This window comes from Pteronotus mesoamericanus, unplaced genomic scaffold (assembly GCF_021234165.1).
Source record: "Pteronotus mesoamericanus isolate MK-2021 breed Mesoamerican mustached bat unplaced genomic scaffold, CSHL_Meso_final contig_101, whole genome shotgun sequence".
Lineage (NCBI taxonomy): Eukaryota > Metazoa > Chordata > Mammalia > Chiroptera > Mormoopidae > Pteronotus > Pteronotus mesoamericanus.
In genome coordinates this window covers 3417520-3439932 of record NW_026555001.1, presented here as the reverse complement: position 1 = coordinate 3439932, position 22413 = coordinate 3417520, and the positions used below count along the sequence as shown (strand labels likewise).

The window sequence follows — 22413 nt, the reverse complement described above, 5'->3', positions numbered from 1 at the left end:
CTGTCTCTGGGATCCTGTTATTCTGTTTTGTTTCTGTCCTAGGTGTCAACTCGGGTGTGAAATGTGGTCCCATCTGCTTATTTACAAAAAGCATTTGCGTGTTGCAGACATTGCAGAAGATCTGGGGGGTCCTAGGAAGAAACCACATGGTGTACCACAGAGTGAACGACCTGAAATCACACTTTAGACTTCCTGTTCTTAACAGGCCTTTGGTCACATCACCCCTTGAGATTTCTCATCCCCGCTTCGCCCTTCGCCATGCCAGCTCTCCGCCGTCCTGCCGCCTTCCTCTGCCTTCTTGGTCCCTCTCTTCTCTCTTTCTCAGAAATAAACCAAATTCTTTTTATTTTCTTTTGCTCACTATCTTAATCATCCTTTTATTCCATGGGTTCCTGCTAATACCAATAGCTCTCTTAAGCAGCTCTTTAAAGGACTCATCCTGAGATTATAAAAATTTCACTGCTACCCAGAACCCGCTCCCCAGGACTTGGTGCCCAGCTATGGAAAGATGGACAGGAGACAGCCTTCTGCTGCCAGTTCTTTCAGAGTCTGCCTCAGATGCAGAGAACCTTGCTCAAGGTCATGCCCAGCCCTCAATGGCAGCTGTTAGAATTGGACTGTCAGCTGATGCCAACCCTTTCCAGCTGGGCGAGATGGCTCGGTCTCCCTCATGGATACCATCCTCACTCCTTCATTCACTCGTATGCCGGCTGGTGTCTCCTGTGCTGGGCTTGGCTCCAGCACTTTGCCCCACCCCTGCATCAAAAATGAAGTAACAGTTCCTTCTGATTAATCAAATCTTCCCCCAGCTCAAGCCCTGCCTCTTCACTAAGCATTTGGTGATTGTTACCATCCTGCTGACCTCTACTTTCTCCAAAGTCTTTTGAAGATACCATTCATTTTACAATAATTACACAGCACATAATCATGTCCTTATAGTGTATATTTTCTCTAATTATCAGTGTTGGGGGATGTTGTGGTCAGTTTGGCCATGCTTTTTGTTTCTTTACTTCTGGATTAAGCTGTTCCTCTATGCAATATGGAAAGAAAGAAGGAAGATTTTTTAGTTATTAGCTGTAACAAGGATCTGTACCAGAATGGCTGCCTCTGCCTGGTAGGCACTTACTAACCCCCAACATCCGTTCATATTTGATACTTTTTGAATACTCTCTGGGTCACTTATTTATTGCATGACTTTCATGTGAGTGTTTGGCATATTTTTTTTAACTTCATGGGTCCTGACCAAGCCATGGCTGACTACCCCTCAGTTTGCTTCCATGGTTCTTCTCCTCTTTTCATTTGTCTTAAAATAAGTGATTCACAAAGCTCTATGCCCTGGCTTTTCTTTTTCCTCTAGACACACTTGTTCTCTCTCTTTGGTCTCTACCAGGATGCAGTAAACTCTCACCTTCATCAGCCTTGGCCTTGGTCTGGCCCCCCCTGCCCCCGGGTCAAGCTGCTACCCACACCAGTTGATAATGAGGGCTCAGCTCACCTAGTAAGGTGAGGTTAAATTGAAGAAATTTCTGCCTTTATTGCACACCCAACAGATTGAGCAGGCCATTGTACCTTGGGCCCTGGGGGACACACCAGGCAGGTTATGTCCCTGGTCTACCCCCAACAGGCAGGCCCAGAGCTTGCTGCTTTCCTGGGTTGCAGGTAAACCTCTTGGTGTTCACAGGCTTATACCCTTGGCTTGCATCACTGTCAGCTGATGAGAGTTTGTTCCTGCCAACCCTATTTCTTTTCCCCAATCTTCTTCCTCTTGGTTTTGATATATTTCCCCATGTGCTGGGGCTTCTATTTTCTGAACTAAATTTTCACTCTCTGCTCCAGAAGTCAAATGTTCATTCTAGTGAGGCCAATGTTTCCTCCTCCCTTGTTTCTTTTTGGATTTTATGCACAGTTGGATTTAAGAGTCAGACACTTCTTCCCTAGTATGTAACCAGCTCCCTTATCCCTGGTACCTCCAACCTCTCTGTCTTTGCTTCCGGTATGTCAAGTGGCTTTGTGGTTGACACTCATTCTTCAGTTTACAAGAATCTCTCTACTACGCAGATTACCTTGAAATATATATCCAAAGCCAGACCTTTCCCCCAACTGTGGCCTGACTAATTGTCTGCTGGCTCTCTCCTCCTGGACACTTCACTGGCATCTCAGGTTGAGCTTAGCACATCCATGCCAGATTTCATTCTTCTTCCCATTTACTAGTTCCTGCTTCTCCTTGCTTTTCTACTTCAGTTAATGGCATCATGGCTTCCTAGTCACACAAAGCCTCCAAGACCTGCATGTTCCCCTCTTCCAAATAGCTGTTAGATCTTTCAAATTTAATTTCTTGAAAGAGGTTGAGCTACAGCACAGAGCAGAAATTACCGTGAAGCTAAAATTCCCAGTTCTACTACTTAATGTCTATGTAACCTTGGGACAGCTATGTAACCTCTGTGCCTCAGTTGCCCCATCTGTAAGATAGGAATAATAATTGCACCTACATCATAGGATTATCATGAGATTATATATGCTACAGCATTCAGAACAGTGCCTGATGCACTGTAAGTGCCACCAGTTGTCTACTATTTGTATCTAGTCCACTCAGAGTCTTTTAATTCCCAGCATGAATTTCCTAGTTCAGACCTTCATTGAATTACTTCCTTAGCCCACATATTGTTCTTCCCTCTCGTAGCTAGTCTCTCCACCATGCTAGATGGAGCTTCCACAAGCACAACTTTGGCCACCCACTGCTCTTGTCCATCGCCACCTGTCCCCAGCTCCCACCACCTCTCACTAGGAAAACTGAAATAGTTCCCCAACTGCTCACACTGAATCCCCTCTTGCTCTTTTCTAATCCACTGTCTGCCCTCCTGCCACACCTGATCTTGTCAGGTCCCTATTTGAAACACTTCAGTGCATTCCCAGTGTTCTTGGAAAAATGTAGCCACAGGCTTGCTACTCAGTGTGTCCTTGGAACTTGGTAGAAACACAGAATCTTGGTCTGCATCACAAGCCAATTGGGTTTGAGTTTGCATTTTAATAAGATCCCCACTGAGCTTTAAAAAGCCCTCTTCTTCAAGGTCCCAGAGGGCCTAGCCCCTTTTTTTTCTGCAGCTATGTGTTGTTATTCTCTTCTGCTGTTTCTTGTGCCCACTGGCCTCCATTCAGCCCCTCCAGTGATTCAGGCTCCCCATCTTGCAGGGCCTGGCACCTGTTGTTCCCACAGCCTGGGATACTCTTTCCTTTATCTCTTTGCTTTGGCCTGGCCACTTCCTTCAGACATCAGCTTTCCTGTAGAGAAGGTCTTCCTGACTCCTAGGACTGGGCCAAATCCTTTTATTTTTCAGTTGCACAGCACCTTGTGCTTTTCTTTCAAAAACATCTAATTATATGCAGAGGTGGGCAAAAGTAGGTTTACAGTTGTTCATATGTAAAAAGAAATGCATGTTGTGATTATTGCAATAGCTGTATTAACTCAAAAGAATGTCCCAATGGCACAGTGCACTTAGGTATAATCTCATAATTGCTCAATTTCCTGGCCTTCATTATTTACATATTCTTGTAGTCTTTGAAAATCAGTAAACAAACCTGAACTTCAGTGACCTGCTTGGGTTAGCCCCACTGCCTCCTGAGGTGGTTGAATTCAAACCTACTTTTGCCTACCGCTGTATTGATTTGTGTGGATAGTTAATGAGTGTTCGTATTTCCCCCTAGGCCACAGCTCCGAAAAGACAGAACCCATGTCTGTATTGCTCATTTTGTATTCCTCAGAACCTAGTACAGTGCCTGGACTGTTATAAGTACCTGATAAAATACATATCCCTTGTGCCTTCACTCATTCACTTAACAGACATTTATTGTGTACCTACCACATGTCAGGCACAGTGCTGTATGCTGGATATATAGTAAAGAGAAAAAACAGACAGTTTCTACTCTCGTTACAGTCTAGTGTGTGTGTGGGTAGGGAGAGGTGAGGAAGAGACAACCAAATAATCAGAAATAAATATAATATTACAACTGAGATAAATACTATGAAACAAAGGTACACAGTATTTATATTCACAAAGGTTGATCAGAGGTATTATCCAACTGCTGCTACTAAATATAGAAAATGTAACATTTAACATGTATTTTTCTTTTTTTAAATACATTTGAGATATTTCATATAACATACAATTCACTCACTTAAGTTGTACCTGTCAAGGGCCTCTAGGATGCTCATAGAATTATGTAAACATCACCACAAGTTTTAGAATGTTTTCATTTCCTCCAAAGACACTCCTTTCCCGTTAGACAAAGGAGTTCTAGCCTCCCCAGCTTCATGTAACCATTAATCTACTTTGTATATCTATAAATTTGCTATTCTGGACATTTCATGTGAATGGGATGATACAAAAATGTGATCATTTATGGCTGGCTTCTTTCACTTAGCATAATATTTCCAAGGTTTATCCGTGTTGTAGCATTTATTGCTACAGCACTTCATTTCTTTTTATTGCTAAATAATATTCCCTTGTACCATGTATTTTTCTTAGCTCAGCCAGAAAAAGGATGTCGTTCCACTGTATTCTCCACAGCCAAACAAATTCAATTTGTCATGTTTCTAGAAAAAGGTGACAGTAAGTAAACACTGGCTGAGCCTTACATGGGTGGTAGCAGAGTTTAGAAAGCCTCTTTTCATGACTGACTTTATTCACTCAGCTCTCTATTTAGTATTCTGACTCACAAACGGAAGTGATTCTATTTTGGCATTCTTTCTCTTTTTCTCCTGCTCTTAGTTCTTTGGTCTCTACTGACTTGCTGTATTAAATTATGCAAGTTACTTAAACTCTGTTTATTTAACTCCTCTGTGCTCTGCAAAATAAGCACCGTCCAGCCTGCTTGTTTGCCAAAGCTGTTTGGAGACAATTTTTCATATGATATGCATCATCAGCTCCCACAGAAGGCAAAAGGAATTTGATGTGTGGGGGTAGTCTGGGATCCAGTCCAAAATTAGTGCTCATCTGGAAGAAATATGGAAGCCTGATACTCACTTACTGGAGTTTTAATCACATTTACTTATTGCCTTCCCTGTAAGGAACTTTATAAATCTTTATCTCTTTTGTCCTTTTTCTATATAAGGTTGGATGAGTTTAATTAAAAAAAAAAGAGAGAGAGAGGGAGAGGGAGATTGTAGTGGGAAAAGCCCCTAAAACCCTCTATTGGCCAACTGAGAACCAAAGACCTAGCTTTGTGAACCTGGGGAAAAATTCCCCATAACATTCAGAATTCCCTTTCTCTCTCCAGACCCCATCTTGGAAAATAAAATCCAATTACACTAAAATTATCAGTTATCTACTTGTGCAATTTTCCATGCTGAGCGCTCAGGAGGATGCAAAAGAAAGAAAATTTCTAATTTCCAAGGGCCCAGGGTCTACTGGAAAGATAAAAGGTGCTACACACGACAGAATGAGCTAGGTGTCAAGAGGAGTAAAAACCCAAATGCCTAAGGAGCAGACACGAGAGAAGAGGTGGGGTGACAAGCGTGAATCGCACGGAGAAGATGGTTTGAAATGTGTCTTAGCAGAGGATAGTTAGAACTTTTCAAGGTGAACATAGGAAATAATAGATAAATGTTTCAAAAGAGCTATCCTGGAGTAGGGAGGTACACAGCAACAATCTTAGATGTATGAAAAATACAGCTGTGAAAAATAAAGCTAAAAAAGTAGGATGGAGGCTTTGAATGCTAGACTAAGGAATCTGTTCATGATAATTTAAACAAAAGGACGTCAACGAAAGTCTTTGGCAATGAAGGTCTTTGACTTAACTTCAGGACAGTTAACCTGGCATGAAAGTGATGAGAGAGGAGAGACTACAGGCTGGCAGATCAAACAGGTGGGTGTGGAGTCGAGGCAGAAGCAATGGAAAGAGGTGGCCTTTACAACAAGCTCTGAGCTCCAGGTGTGGCAAAGGTTACGGGAAGACACTCCTGGACAAAACTCCCTCCTGCTCCAGGGACTGGGAGGAGTCCAAGTTATAGCCACAATTTCCAGGTGACGTTGGCTTCAGATGTGACCTCCGATTGGCTACTCCTGCCGCCAATCTCGGCAGGAGGCGGTGTCCTGCCCCCCCCCACCCCGCCTACTTGGGGGCTTGGTGTGAGGCGGCCGCCGGCTGAGAACCCCGAGAGCTCTAGGAGCCCCGCACCAGGCGCGGCTGGGACTTCGGGTGCGGCTGCCGGGACACGTAGCGGAGGTAGGCTGATGGGAGGCTAAGGGGCGACTTTAGTGCCTCGGATGCTGGGGTATCCCCGCCCCCTTGAGAGCGCGAGGTCCTGGGGTCGCGCTGGGAGGAGGATGGGGGCGACGGGTGGAACCGGCAGGCGGGGACCCCAAGGATGGAACGGGTAGGCGCAAGACTCGCTTCCGCACCTCCCGCCGCAGCCTTCTGAAGTCGCCCCCCACCCACCTCCAGTACTGGGGTCTCATCTGCGGGCAGTGGCCAGTGGCTCCTTGTCCCTGGTCTCTCGTGACATTTTGTTTGAAAAAGCGGGGCCCGGGTTTGTGGCGCGGAGGGGGCGCACCGGGAGCCTCGCGTTCCAGGCCGAGTGCCCCACGCAGTTAGGGATGCTGCGGCTCGGCCTCGGCTTTACGGGAGCCCCGCTGTGATCTAGGGGACGAAACTTTTCAAAACTTTAAGAATCGTTTTCTACACCTCAGTTCCGGAGTATCACAGTGCCCTTAGGTGACCTACCCTAAAACTGCGCTGTCCTTGAAGTTACTACACCACTTATAAAAAAAGACGGAGCATTTGAACCGTAGATTTTGTTGCGCGAAACGCGATGGAAAGAGAAGTTAATCCATTTACGCAGTAAAAGTTCTAGTGCTGGGCTACCTGCAGGTCATTACTTTCTTTGTGAAAATGCCCGTGGCAAGCCTCGATCGCACAGCGGTGTGCGTCCCCCAGGAGCTGTGGAGTGAGGAGCTTGGCTGTTCTGAGCAGTGCCCCCGAAGGGCACGAGCTTTGCCGCAATGGGGCAGGCTGGGTGGTGGTCGGGAGGTTCCTTAAACAAGGCATGCCTCCGCGTGGTCAGGAAAGACATCTTCTCTGCTTTAGCGGGGGGGAAAAATACACACAGTTACCTGGCCAAGTTAAGCTCTTACCTAAAAGGAAGGAATTAAAGAAAATGATTGGCTACCCTGAACTTCATCAGGGTAAGCCTGAGTAGATGAATTCGTTCTTTTCTTTTTCTTTCCCTTTTGGGATTTGGAAGAGAAACAGGAAGTCAAAGATTCAGAGAAAAGAGCTTTCACTCCACAATTGTAAACAGTTAATTTTGTGTCAGTAAATATTTCCAAAAGTCATTAGGGGCATTTGGAAAACCAAGCCATTTTCTTGTGCACTGCAGAGAGGAGAGGTTACTTTCAAATTCAGAATCTAGTAGTGATTTTTATGTAACACGTAGGAATAGCTCGCAAAGGTATGTAATTGGTTCTATACAATCAGTGGTAATGGAAAAGGATGGTGGATATTGTTCAAAAGTATAATCTTACTCAAGAGGAGGCATGAACACAGCAGTTACTTTATGCTAACTGAAATTACAGAATGAAATGAGGAAATCAGGTGTCTAGACCTCAGGATAGACCATTCACCAACCTATCTAGTGTCGTATTTTTTTAAAAATTATGACCCTATTAAAAGGGAATGTAGACATTAAATGCGGTAATATTTTAAGGCATTGCTACTGTAAAATAGGTAATTAACATAACCAAAGAAATGAATAGGCATATTTAACATAGAATTTATATGTCATTTTCATAGCAAAGTACTTAGATATATGTCTGATATATGTCATATTTGAGGTTAAGAATTACCTCTAAATTATTTGAGTTAATGGTGGAATTAATTTTTTTAAGATTTTTTTTATTGATTTGTTTTTTGAGAGAGAGAGAGAGAGGAAGGGAGGGGGGAAGAGAGAGAGTAAAACATTGATTTGCTGTTTCACTTATTTATGCACTCATTGGTTGCTTCTATATGGGCCCTGACTGGAGATCGAACCTTCAGCCTTCTTGTATCTGGACGATGCTCTAACCCGCTGCGCTTCCAGGCGAGGGCCAGTGACAGAGTTCTTGACAGGGTTAACTACAAACAATGGACATTAACTTTGTAAATGTTGACCTAATATTCACTTAAACCAGTACTTTTTCTTTACTCATTTGTAAATACATAGTTTTAAAAAATTGAGATACAATTCACAAATCATTAAATTTACCCTTTTAAAGTACGTGATTCAGTGGTTTTTAGTATATTCACAAAGTAATGCAACCATTAATACTATATAATTCTTGAATATTTTTATCACTCCAAATAGAAACCCCTAATGGATCACTATTGCCCTCTCTTCACAGCCCTTGGCAACCACCAACCAATTTTCTCTCTCTTTGGATTCACCTATTTCATGTCAATGGAATCACGCAATATGTGCCATTTTATGTCTGGCTTCTTTCACTTAGAACTTAGGGTATGTTTTCAAGGTTCATCCATTGTAGCACAGGTACACCTGATAATGGACATTTGGATTATTTCCACTTTTTGGCTATTCGAATAATGCTGTTATAAACATTTGTGTACAAGTTTTGGTGTGGATTTACATAGTCAGTTCTCTTGGGTATATGCTTGTATATTTAGCATTAGAGTTGTTGTGTCATATGGTAATATTATTATGTTAAAACTTTTGAGGCACCATTTAAACTGTTTTTCAGAGACCTGTACCATTTTGACTTTCCCAGTAGCACTGTATGAGAGTTCCAAGTTCTCTACATCCTCAACAACACTGTCATTACATGTCTTTTTTTAATTATTATAACCATCTTATTTGATGTATTGTGGTATGTTATTGTGCTTTTGATTTGCATTTTCTCTTATAGCTAATGATATTAAGCATCTTTTCAAGTGTTTATTGGCCTTTTGTATATATTCTAAATTCTTTAGAGAAATGTCTATTTAGATCATTTACCTACTTTTTAGTCGTTTTTGTTGTTGAGTTGTAAGAGTCCTTTATTTATTCTCAATACAGATACCTTATTAGCTGTATGAATTGCAAATATGTCTTCCAATTCTTTGGGTTCTCTTTCAGTTTCTTGATGGTGTTCTTTGAGGCACAAAATTTAAAATTTGTATTAGGTCCAATTTATTTTTCTTTGATTACTTATGCTTTACACATCATATCTAAGAAATTATTGTCTATCCAGCACCACAAATACTTACGTGTTTTCTTCTAAAAGTTCAGAGCTTAAGCTTTTATATTTAGGTCTTTGATCCACTCTGAGAACAGTATTTTTAAAAAAGACTATTCTTCTCCCATTGAGTGGTCTTGGTGCCTTTGTCAAAAATCAATTGAATGTAAATGTGAAGTTTTATTTTTGTGTTCTTAATGTTATTCCAAATATCTAATGTCTATCATTATGTCAGTACCACATAGTCTTGATTACTGTAGCTTTATAGTAATTGTAGAAATGTGTAGAAATTTATAGAAATTAGAACATGTGAGTCTTACAGCTTTTCAAGTTTGTTTTGGCTTTTCTGGTTACCCTGAACTTCCATATGAATTTTAGGATCAGCTTGTTAAATTCTGCAAAAAATGCAGTTGAAATTCTGATAGGGATTGCATTGAATGTATATATCCACTTGCAAGTATTGATACCTTCACAATATTAAGCCTTCCAATTTATGAATGTGTGATGTCTTCTATTTATTTAGGTCTCTTTAAATTTCTTTCAATGTTTGGCAGTTTTCAAAATACAAGACTCACTTCTGTTGTTAAATTTATTGCTAAGTATTTAATTCTGTGTGACACTGTTATAAATGGAATATATTATTGATTTCATGTTTCGATTTTGTCCTGGATTAATCTGGTATCCTGAAACTGTGCTGAACTCAAATAGTTCTAATAGTTTTTTGTGGATTCCTTAGAATTTTCTATGTACAAGGTCATGACTTCTGATAATAGAGGTAGTTTCAGTTCTTTCTTTCCAATTTGGATGCTTTCTATTTTGTTTTCTTGCCCTGGCGAGAACTTCAAGTACAATGTTGACTAAAAGTGGTGAGAGTAGACATCCTTGTCTTATTTCTGATCTTAGGTGAATCAGTCATTTACCATGATAGCTGCAGGCTTTTCGTAGGTGCTCGTGATCAGGTTGAGGAAGTTCCCATCTCTTACTAGTTTGTTGAATGTTTTTTATCACTAAAAGCTGTTGGATTTTGTTGAATGTTTTTCTGTATCTGTCAAAATGATTATGTGGTCTTTGCCTTTTAGTCTATTCATATGGTGCATTATATTGATTGGTTTTAATTGGTTAAAACATGTTTATGTTATTTTAAAAGCTATAATAATTTCACAGTAAAAGATAAACAAGTTATTTTAAAGGTAGCACAATAATTAACCCACTTGAAATAGACTCTTCCTGTTCCGTAGAAGAGTGTCCCTACATTCCTGTGCAATTATATGAATGGTTCAAGACTTGAGGATGTCCATTTCAGGACTGCTTTTTATTTTTAATATTTCATCCATAGTTTCTTTCCTTGTCCACTCTAAAGCTAATGAGGAGAGAAATAAAGTAGTGGTAGAATTGAGAAAAAGTTTGTGACTGACGAGCTGCATTATTTACTCATATATCATTGATAATAAATGTTAATATGGGTAATGAAAAAGGTCATTAACAAGACAAATATCTTGAGGGAGAAAACTCAGGAAATAGTGGGGTGAGGATTCTATAAGAACAAAAGAAATGAAAAGAGAATGATTTTTACCTCTACAATTTTAAGTTTCCCTTAAATTATGGCTAGAATTTAGGAGCATCTGGAGGCTTTGACGTGGTTGTGGTGCTCTTAATAAAGTTGAAGCCTTTGTAGGACAACCTTGCTTATATTTATTTCTAAATTATTGAGTGGTATAAGTATATTTTGTTTATTGATTTTTAGAAAGAGAAGAAGGGAGAGAGAGACACACACTCATACTGATTTGTTGTTTCACTTATTTATGCATTCATTGGTTGCTTCTTGTACGTGCCCTGACTGGGATCGAACCCACAACCTTGGCATATCAGGATGATGCTCTAACCAACTGAGCTACCTGGCCAGGGCCTTGAGTAATATAAGGACTAATGTGAAAAATGATTTATGCATAAAACAATATTTATGCCAGGAAAATAATCTTTTGTGGGTTAGGGGTTATATTACAGTAAATATTGGGAAAATAAATTTTGTTAATCTGTGAGGGAGACATATTTTTATAAAACAAAAGAGCAGAAGGGTACACCTTCAACTACACCTTCAAGGATAGAACAAGGGTTCTATCCTGGGCTTCTGAGAGTTTTGTTGTCACACATTTTCCATGACTGGGGCTTGGTTTCTCCAGGAGACCCATTTCCAATGAAAATGTTATCACTTCACAGCAAGACCAATGCAGAAATACATTGTTATCAAGCTATTTATTAAATGGCCTGATAAAACATTAAAAAAAAAAACACTTGAGGCTACTTTCATGAATCCTAGAACCAAAAACAATCATGCTTTCAAAATCAAGTAATAGTTTTTTTGCATGTTAAGATTTCAAATCCACTTGCCCTGCCTCCTGGTTTCCCCCTTACAGTACTTCTCTCTTGGAATAATCTCCTACAAAAGGAAAGTTAATATGGAAAACACTGACTCCAGGTTTATTTACTTAATTCAGGTGATTCCAAATTTTACATTTATACGTTTTCTCTTCTTACACCAAATAAAAATTATATAAACTTGTCTAGGGTTATAATACTTTGCCCATTTAATATGCCAAAGGATTTTTGGCTTGAAAAACAAGCAGGACTTGGACAAATGTAGGGTGGTGATAAGTAATAATTATAAATTGCAGCCTTAATTGTAGTACTAGTATGAAGCTTCTCTAAGCTCTTCTACGATGCTGACAATTGATATGTAATATATATAATAATTCTGTAAATATATATAATCTATATAATTATTTTGTAAATTTAAGAATGTGGTAAAATTATGAGTTGATAAGATTTAAAAAATTTTATCTGTTGAGCAGAGCTAAAATCATAATAGTGCTCTGTGTTCGTAGTGCGGTTACACTATCCAAAGTGCTGCTAGAAACAGCAATATTTAATTTGTCCCTCATAACATGCCCATGAAGAAGAATCGTTTCGTTATGCTCATGTCTCCCTTTTTCTAGATTGGGTAAACTGCAACATAGAAAGGTTAGGTTCCACAGAAAGTTTAATGAGCTCAGTTAGGCCTCCAACCCTGGCTTCCTGTCCCCCACTACGTCTTTTTTGTGAGATATCACCAGTTCTGGAATTTATCCTTGAATACAAAATTTATATCTAAATATCATTAGATGGTGACTAGAATGTGTACATTGGATGATTTAATGAATTTCCTGAATGCTAATTGGTATTATGCCATTTGAATGCTTTCTTTTCTAGAAGAAACATGGCAGAGCTTTCTGAGACAGAGGGACCAGTAGATTGGAAAGAACGATGTGTAGCTCTGGAGTCCCAGCTCATGAAATTTAGAGTTCAAGCAAGCAAGATAAGAGAGCTCCTAGCAGAGAAGGTAAGCTATTCTTCTTAATCTTTATTATTAAGCATCAGCTACTTAGAGCCTGTTGCATTTATAATAAATAATCTCAGTACTTTGGGGGTAAACATTTAAAATATAATGAATATAATTTAACTTTCTGTCAGGGCTTTGAAACTATATTTGACATAGTCTTTTGCCAGTTTTAGAGTAAATTGGACATTAAGACAAAAAACATTTTTTTTGCAAATACTAGTGGAATATGTAAGCATTGTGTGTATTTGATGAATGTGGAATGCATTCATTCCAGAGAGAAAACCTATAATTTATTTGATTTTACTAGAGAAGTATGACAGCATTTTGATCTACTTAAATGTTTAGGAAAATCAGCCCTGGGTGGTGTGACTCAGTGGATTGAGCATCAGCCTGCAAACCTAAAGGTTGCTGGTTTGATTCATAGTCAAGACACATGCCTGGGTTGTAGACCAGGTCCCCATTTGGGGGCATGTGAAAAGCAACTGTTTCTGTCTCACACAATGATGTTTCTCTCCCTCTCTGTTTCCTTCCCTTCCTCTCTCTCTAAAAATAAATAAATAAAATCTTAAAAAATTAAATGTTTAGGAAAATCATGTTTAAAGTTATTGTAGAAGAACATTACCTATTGATAGTAAAATGTGTTTATATTATTAATATATTTGGAGATATGCCACTATTTATAAATTTATATTGACTAACTATATATTACTAAACTATCATCTCAGCTAGAACTGAATTTAATACAATTATGTGCTTCTCTTAATAGTTCTAATGATTTAATTAAAAGTTTATTTTATTATTTTTTAATATTTCTGTGTATGCATTTAGATCTAAACACAAGCACATTCATACACACATAAACATAAGATGATATTACTAAAATATGCCTAATTTCCAAAGATATAAAAACATACCACCTGTTACTTCATGCTTGTGAGGGTATCTGTATATCTTATTCTTCAGCCTTCATAGTGTATTTATTCATATATTAATTCATTTGACAAACACTTCTTGTATCCCATGGCCAAGACATATGTAGAGTTCCTGTATGTATGGTTTCATTCTCAAGAATTTTGGGGGGCATGTATATGTATAAAGTCAATAGATAATTTAATTTGTCATTTATTTCTTCATTGATTCATTCAACAAATATTCATTGAGGGGTGATTATGTGACAGACACTGTTCTTAAAGCTACAGTTACAATTGTTAACAAGACAACCCATGTTCCTATTTCCAAGGAACTTGGATTCTTGATCTGCACTGTCCAATATGGCAGCCATTAGCCACAAGTGGCTGTTAAGCATTTGAAGTAAGGCTAGTTAAACTTGAGATGTGTTGCAAATGTAAGACACACACCAGATTTCAAAGATTTAGTATGAAAAAAGAATGTAAAATACCTCAGTAATAATTTTTATATTGGTCACATGTTAAAATGATATTCATTTGGATATTGGGCTAAATAAAAATATTAAAATTAATATTACTTACGTCTCTTTACTTTTTTAATTTGAGTACTGGAAAATTTAAAATTATACATGTGCTCACATTATATATTTCTATTGGACAGTGCTGTCTGGGTGAATGGATAAATGATATTAGTAGTCATTCAAAACTGATCAGAAGAATTTACAGGTGGTTTCTTAAACTCTAGTCTGCATAATCCTTTTGGGATGGAGGGCTAGTGCATGTATCACATTTCTAAAAAAGATCACCTTAAATCCTCCTTTCAATGCTAGCTAAGAATCTCTTGGTACAGAGGTGTTCTAATGATAAAATTATATATCACTAAAATCCAGTATAAAATCATTCAGTTTAAACTTTCATATATATCATCTTAAACGTTTGTGCTTTAGCATCTTTTAGGTGGAAAGATTAAAGCTGTCTCATTCACTTTGAGTCAGAAGGTCACCCAGTAATAGTCTTTGTGGAATAAATCTCCAATATTATTTTGCTTTGTTTATCACTATTAGAATTAAAATTATCACTTGGAAAAAAATACCAGTTTGAGTATCTCCAAATCAAGATTACCAATTATATATAGTCTTGTCTCTAAACCTCATGGATAACCTCCCAGATATTGCCTTAGTCTCTCAAGCAGTTGGCACACTGGTGGCCACAGCCTCCTCAAAATTTTCTTACTTCCCTTGACTTCTATACTCTCTTGGTTTCTTTATGGACTATTAGTTATGCTTATTTGGTTTCCAATTAATTGACCTTTAAATTCTGAATTTGATGGCAACATTTGTTTTGTTCTTTAGAAGATTTGTTGCAACAAAATTTTTTGAGTGCCCGTTTTTTTAAACTTTGTGCTATTTTTCTCTATAAGTAAAATTATAAATAGTTTTTTGATGATTAATTGATGTTATTAGATTTTCTTTTTTTCTTTGTCAGTGAAACAATTTTGGGAGGAATAGTATTTCAAAATTACTGTTTTAGTTGTGGTTTCTTTTTCTTCCTCTTTTTTTTCTTTTTGGTCTTTTGTATTTTGTGTCTCTGACTTAAATCTTTTGCCAGATCTAAGAGATGGAATTACTCAGATGTGCTTCATACAGTGGAAAGTGGATAAGTATGCCAAGTTACTCATGATTTTCCAGTAAATAGATTCAACACCAAAATGGGAATAACATTTTTCACAATATTTTCTGTTATATTCCATTACGAAATACTTTTCTCTGGATTGAAAGTGATTTTTGGTACCTACCCATGTTTTAATAAAAATACCAAGTATTTATTGATTTATTATGTGCTAAGCACTTTATATAGATATAATTTATTTAATTCTTCTAACAACCTGTCCAGTAATAAATTTTATTGTTTCCATTTTACAGATTAGGAAACTAATGCTTATTATGTGCCAAGCAATTTTCTTAGTGCTTTATGTAAATTAACTTTTTAATCCTTACAACAACCCCTTCAGTTAGGTACCAATATGGTTCATATTTACATAGTAGGAAACTTTGGCACATAGCAGTTATTTAGCTTGCTTGAATTTGTGCCAAAAAGTAAGTGATGGAGCCAAGAGTTGAAACCAGGCATTCTGCTTTTAAAGCCTGAATGCTTAGCCATCACCCTATATGGCTTCCCTCATCTAGTTCTATTACCACATTCCTTGCTTTCTCTGATATATTTACCCACTCACCTATTCTGTCTTCTGCTAATCAGCTGTGCAACATAGAAATCCATCTCTGCTTGGGGGCAGGTATGTGTGTGTTTGGATGTGTGTATGTATGTAGTAATAACCATTTATAACATTGCATATTTTTTCAAAGCAAACCCTATTGCATTGCTTCTACATGCCAACTTGAGTCAACTATTGCATTCCACAAGCCAGTCTGGTCCCATTCATACCCACTGGATTTATGTTAGGACCAATCTACCCCATAGCTTTTTCCCTAATAGTTCTCTAGACCTCCCCTCCAAACGGATGCTGGCCCAAGGCTGAAGATTCTTGAAAGAATACTAATTTGACTCTCTAGCTCTTTGCCAGGAATTCCAGCCAGCTTTTCTTTTCTGTAGTAGTTTTGGTCCTTAGTCCTGTTTTATTGGCACTGGCTATAGGCAGCTAACACTAGGTGCTAACTATGGTTCTTAAGCAATTAGTACAACTGTTAACTAGTTTAAACCCCAGAGTAACCTTATGAGTAACTATTATTATTCCCATCCTAAATATATTGACATTAAGACTGAGAGTATTTGAATAGTGTGCCTGATATCACACAGCTAAAAGTTGCAGAGCTGGCATTAAACCTTAGATCTTTCACACTTTTCTGTGATGCAGGGAATGGAGTGCCCGGCACATAGAATAACTCATTATTATTTTCCTGTATCTTTCTAAATGAACATACTGGTTAAGTGTGCAAGGAGATGACTTAAACAAATGTAATTACTGATTCATAAGAGATATCTTTCTGAATTTTTTAGGAGAGATGTGTGAGATGACCTCAGTGTTTTTATAATGAAAGGCAGACTTCAGTGTGCCAGGATATATATATATATATGTGTATATATATGTATGTATGTATGTATTATATGTACCTTATGTTTTTGGGGGATGGAGTAGGAGAATACATGGGATTTTTTTAAAGAATTATTTTGCATCTTTTCATCATAATTCCCAAGTAACTTGGAATATTGAAGTTTGTGAAGAAAAAAGGCCTTATTGAAGTCTTGGGCAAATACTGCTGTAAGTGGGAGAGGTCTTTAGAGGAATTTAAGGAATGGTGTTGGAAATATCTCTAGTATGCCAAATATAAACTCTTCAGGGAAGCTGAGATTTAAGTAGTTTTCCTACTTTACAATATTACTAGTTTTCTGAGTCAGGGAAGGAAAAGGGAGTTTCATTTTAAGTTGAAGTGAATGTTATTTCCTATAGGTTAGATTTTCAGTGACAGGGAAAGTGTGAAAAATATGAAGAATTTTTTCTTTAGGCATCGGCATAGCTCAGATCACCTAATGCTGCCTTTTCCTGATCCTGCATTACCGTGTGGGGTTTCTGGCCACCTGACCTTCCTTTTGTGAATATGATTTCCTGGAGGTGGTATAGAATTGTCTCATATACAGGAGTCATCCTTGGACAGCACAATATTTGCTTTTCATATACCCATGATTACACTATTTAAATTCCACATTCCCTCAGTCTCTCTGTTGCCTCACCTAATATTTCACAGTGCCTAACGGAAATTATATGTATTCTAATAGTAAGACTTTGCAGGCCAATTTAAATGTCATTTTGGGGCTGCTGACTGAAGATATTTATTATAACAAAATGGTGATGGTCTTTCACGGGTCCTATGGGAAAAAATCAGGAAGAGGGATACTTGGGGAATTGCTGTCTACAGCAGTACATATAAAACTTCTAAGTATTCTGTGTAAAGTAGCCAGTCTACAATACTTGGGACACTAAGCATTAAGCATGGCGGTGTTATGATCCAAGATCAGTGGCAGATTTTCTTCTGCCATTTGCTGCTGTGTTCACTCTGGCTGCAGAGAATACTTCTGTAGTAATCAAAACAGTAGGTTTAGATTTTGCTACTTCATTGTGTTATTGTATTAAGTGGCCTGTTCATGAAATACTTATTTTTGTCCAGTGCCTGATATGGGTGGCAGATCACTCAAGATTCTTTGAGTGACTTAGTATTGGATTAGTTGTGGAATTGGCCCAAGCTTCAAGTGATGGTTTACATTGTGAAAGTAAAAACTTATGTGAATATTTCCTGCATTGCTTTAATTGTTTTGCAAATTTGTTTTCCAGCTTGAACGATTATAAAAACAATCATTCAAAATTGAAATATTGTCTTTCATACTATTTTTCTGCTTAAACTGATTTTAAAGTATTATAAACTGCATTGGAGATACTTAAATGTGTATTTACATTTATGCAATGTGATGCATTCAGTATTTATGACCAATAATATAGACTGTGAAAATGTAATGATTTTCTTTTATCAAAGTTTGTGTTGCATTTATTGAATTTTTGTTACGGGGCATTCATTACTCCTATCTTAATCATTGTTGTGTGACTAAATACACTCAAAATCTGGGGAGAAATTGCTTAGTTAATTTCTTATTCAGTGGTAGAATTCTGTTAGAATCTCAAATTTCAATTTAGTCCTTCTTGGTAATACTCCATCCCTGTGTTTCCTTCTGTAGTAGGTTACTTGAGAATATATAGCTCCTATTATGAATGTTAACATGATTTGAAGTTATAATAAAATGTTCTTAGCCTGAAAGAATAGCATGCAAAGGACAGAAATAAAGACAAACACTTTACATCTAAGAATTTTATGGTTTAATGTATTTGGGACTGATTTTATATGGCCTTGTGTAACTGTATGTTGTGTGCAGAGTTTATAAATACCCAAGTAGCTGTGGTTCAACGGAAAGAGCACTATGGAATCAGAACATGGTAACTCAAAACCCCAGCTTTGTCAATGGGCGGGAGCATAAGACATACTCATTCTGGGCATCAATTTCCTAATCTTTATAATGGGAATAGATGGGAATAACAAACTCTGTCTATGGTAAGGCTATAAAATAATGCATTTGAATGTTCCTGGTTCCTAAACCCTAGTTAGAATTTTTAAAAAGTTCTCTTCTATTTCCTGATTTATCTTTCTTTCCTCAGGTTACTTTCCTAGTTTTATTTTTGTTATTTTTTTCCAAGTTGCAAGATTTTGTCAAATATCTGATGATCTTTGGTAGCCCATTTATATTTAAGATTGAGACATCTGAAAAGTTGACCTGTAATTGTGTATAAATATACCGGTCAACTGTTAATCTCGGGTTTAGGGTGAGTGGGTAGGAGATGCTTATTACACCATGAGCCCAAAAATGCCTCAGTTGTTGGACTGGTGCCCTCCAAACAGTCTACTGAGTTTCATAAGAGAAGAATGTTTCAGCCTTTTAACAGAGGGAAATGCTTAGGTGCTGGACATGCAGCACATGGAGATGAGTAAGGTTTCAGGGAGTTAACTCATATTTTCCATTAATACCTGTTATTGTTGGGTCCATACCTCCCTCTTCCCTCTAGGTCCAGGGTTCTGCAGGGCACTTAGTTCCCAGGAGGAAAAGCTAGGGACCTTCTAATCCTTATTCTAGGGTGTGGTTTCTTTGACTCTATCAACAACAAGCAGATTAACTGAATAGATGCATATTTAGTTTTGAGTTTGTGCCCCACCCCTGCCCTGATTCCCAACCTTCTTCTCCCACCTGGCTCTGAAAATGCTGGTAGCCAAACATTTAGTCTACAGGAAGAGATCGAAAGTCTTTGGGAAATCTTACTGGCCTAGAAGTGAAGAGGTAATAACGCCCACATCAATGGTTTCCCAACCAAAGTCTAGCCAGATGACCTAATGTTATATACAGTTCATGGTCAACAGCCTCATTTATGTACTAAGGCTGTTTGGTCTCTTACCCTTAAACATAAGTGGTCATATCATGAATCACCAGACATGTAAAGAAAGTCTCTTACATGAATGATAGAGAACAATCCGAAAAAGATATATTGCCTGTATAGGGGAAAAGAAACAAAACAAGCAAAATTCTACTATTTACTATTCCCAGAGAGAAAAGATACTGCATCCATGAAACAAATAATATTCAGAGAATAAATAAAAACTCTTGAAAATTTTTTAAAAACATGGTAGGAGAAATAACAAATTTAATAGAAAGTTTGGAATATAAACTTGAGGTAATTTCCTGGGAAGCAGAGAAAAATGTTAAAGAGTTGAAAGACAGCAGAGAAAAGAAGAGAAATTTAGAAGACTAGTCCAGTATGTCCAAGATATGAAAAATAGGAGTCCTGGAGAGGGGAAAGTCATTGAAACACCACACAGAGATTCAGATCGAAAGGGTCTACCAACTACTTAGCACAACATAAAAATAGTTTCACCTCAAGGGTCTCATCATGAAAATTCAGAATATATAAACCAAAGAAAAGATTCTCCAAGCTTTCAGAAGAAAATAAACAGGTCCATATAATGGATTAGGAAATAGAATGAAGTTTTAAGACATACAAGATCCCATCTAACCTAACTGAGGACTCTTCAGAAGGATGTACTCCATTAAAAAACAGGCAGTAAACCAAGAAAGTGGAAGGCGTAGGATATAGGAAACAGGAGATGTAATGTGGGAGACAGCTGAAGGTCTTCCCCATGGAGACAGCTGTGCTGGGCGCAGAGAGGAGCCAGTCATATTGGTGTAGGTCAGAGGCTGTGGCAGATCGAAGAAGATGAAATTGGTAGGAAGTCCAATGTGAGTGATCATTCTTAGAGATGATTTAGACAATGGCAGGAATTAGGAAATGATTTATTGATAAGTTCATAGAAAGCTAAATAAATAAAGGAACGAGACCCTTTAGAGAGAAAAGCTCAGTAGCAAAGGAAAAAGTAACCATAGTTTACTACATGAATGTCTTACCTAGTCACAGTAACATTAGTCCAGAATAGGGATTTAACCTAAGGTAAGAGAAATATATCAGAAGAAGGGGAGTGTATCTGTATTGATGGCAGGAAGATCGAAGACCTAAATTCTCATTTCTCAATAAAGAATGCTAGAAATAACTAAACTAAAAAGTCAACAGAAAAAGAAGCGTTTTGTTTAGAACATGAAAGTAAATATTAAGAAAATTGGCTAAAATTATTTTTATTAGTAAATCTTATGGAACTGATTGATACTTTATCTGTATTTATGGCTTTGATAAGAAAAACAAACAAAAATTAAATCAAATTGTGAAGTAAATGGACTTGTTCAGCATTTTGAGGGGAAATCTTCTTAATAGGATGTTATCATGAAAATTGCTCTCTAAACAAAGTAACAATTTATTTTGAGTTTTCAGAATGTATCAAAAAAGAATCAAACCTTCTGGGCTACATACTTTGAAATTAGGTGTATCCAGGATCAGGATTGTTACATCTTCTTGAATTGCCTCATTTATAATTATTGACATCTCCATTGTTAATAAAACTTTGGTGTTAAAGTCTCTTTTGTCTGATTTTGATGTAGCTTTTATTTACTGTTTGCTTGGTATATTTTTCTATCCCTTTACTTTCAGCGTTTTAATGACATTTTTCAAGTATGCTCTTTTAAATAATATTTAGCTAGATTTCTTTCTTTAACTAGTGGGATAACTCTGTGTCTGAAGCCATAATAAGTGTATTCTGTTCTTACATATCATGTTGTTACAGCTTGCTTTATTTAACCCCTCCCATGCAAGCCCCCACCCCTCTGATGCTTTGGCAGCTGTAGACAACTTCTGTTAAGTGGTTATCCTTAACTCTTTTTAAAAAGAATGGCAAGCATAAATTCTTCATATTGTAATAGTAGAATGTGAAACTGCATGTTTGGGAGCTGGTGATAATTATCCAAACCATCTCTGTACAGGGAGACATCGTGGCGGGGGGGTTGGTGAGGGAAAGGATGGGAAGCCAATCGCAGTGGAGAGCTGAGCATCAAAAGCAGGAGCTGGACATTTGCTAGAACAAAGAATAACACCTTTAATTTAAACTTTAAATCAAGCTGTTGTAAGTATTCAGCTTTGATGTATATTAGAAGGTGCTAAATGTTGTTTGAATCCATTTTATACAACCAGAAAAGTGTCAGGCAACCAGAAAGACTTCAATTGTCCCATCTTGTCCTATAGGGAGAACTAGTGGTTTTTCCGACATTACCGTAAGATGGCCTGATTTGAAAGCCTGAGGTGATGTGGGATGGGCTGGGATAGGGTTTGACAGACTCACATTTTGGATAGGATGATTAACGCATCTGAAGGAGTTCTTTCGCTTTGGAGAATAATTCCACCCTAAACAACTCCTCAGTCTGCCATGGCTTTGCCACAGTAGCAGACATTGAATTCATCATACAGATGTGTTTTCATTAAAAGAAAAAATATAAAAATGTTTTAAATATAAATAAGTTTTAAAGACAAGACTCAGGATGGCACTGAATCTCTTCCATTGCCTTCTGTGGGTCAAGGTAAGTCACAAAGACTAATGAACCTCACAGGTCAGTGGGAGAAGTGGCATGTGCACAGCGGGAGGGAAGGAATTGATGGTGGCCATCTTTGGTGGCTCTCGAACCCCAGCCAGCTACTGTAACTCACTGAGACTGCATTCCAGCTTATGCCCTTGCTTCTCCACACTGCAGCCAACCTCAAAACGTCACTAATGACCTCCTAATTATCACATATGTACATAACTTATCATACTACATATCGTTTATGTATCTTTTAATAGGCTATTTAAATATATGTATACTTAAAGTTTTTTATCAGAGAAATTTTCAAATGTACACAAGTAACATTATAGTGGACCCTTATGTACACATCACCCAGCTT

At 37.7% G+C, this 22413-nt stretch overlaps 1 protein-coding gene across 2 annotated transcripts in view; it reads left to right on the top strand.

Annotated features, from left to right (window-relative positions):
* The first annotated feature begins 6100 nt into the window (after window positions 1-6100).
* Window positions 6101-22413, top strand: part of PLEKHH2 (pleckstrin homology, MyTH4 and FERM domain containing H2) — a 94813-nt gene continuing 78500 nt past the window's right edge. For both annotated transcript variants that reach the window (XM_054567233.1, XM_054567224.1), the window contains exons 1-2: window positions 6101-6222; window positions 12450-12579. In XM_054567233.1, the coding sequence (XP_054423208.1) occupies window positions 12457-12579 (123 nt within the window). In that variant the 5' untranslated portion in view covers window positions 6101-6222; window positions 12450-12456. The remainder of the gene's footprint in view (window positions 6223-12449; window positions 12580-22413) is intronic.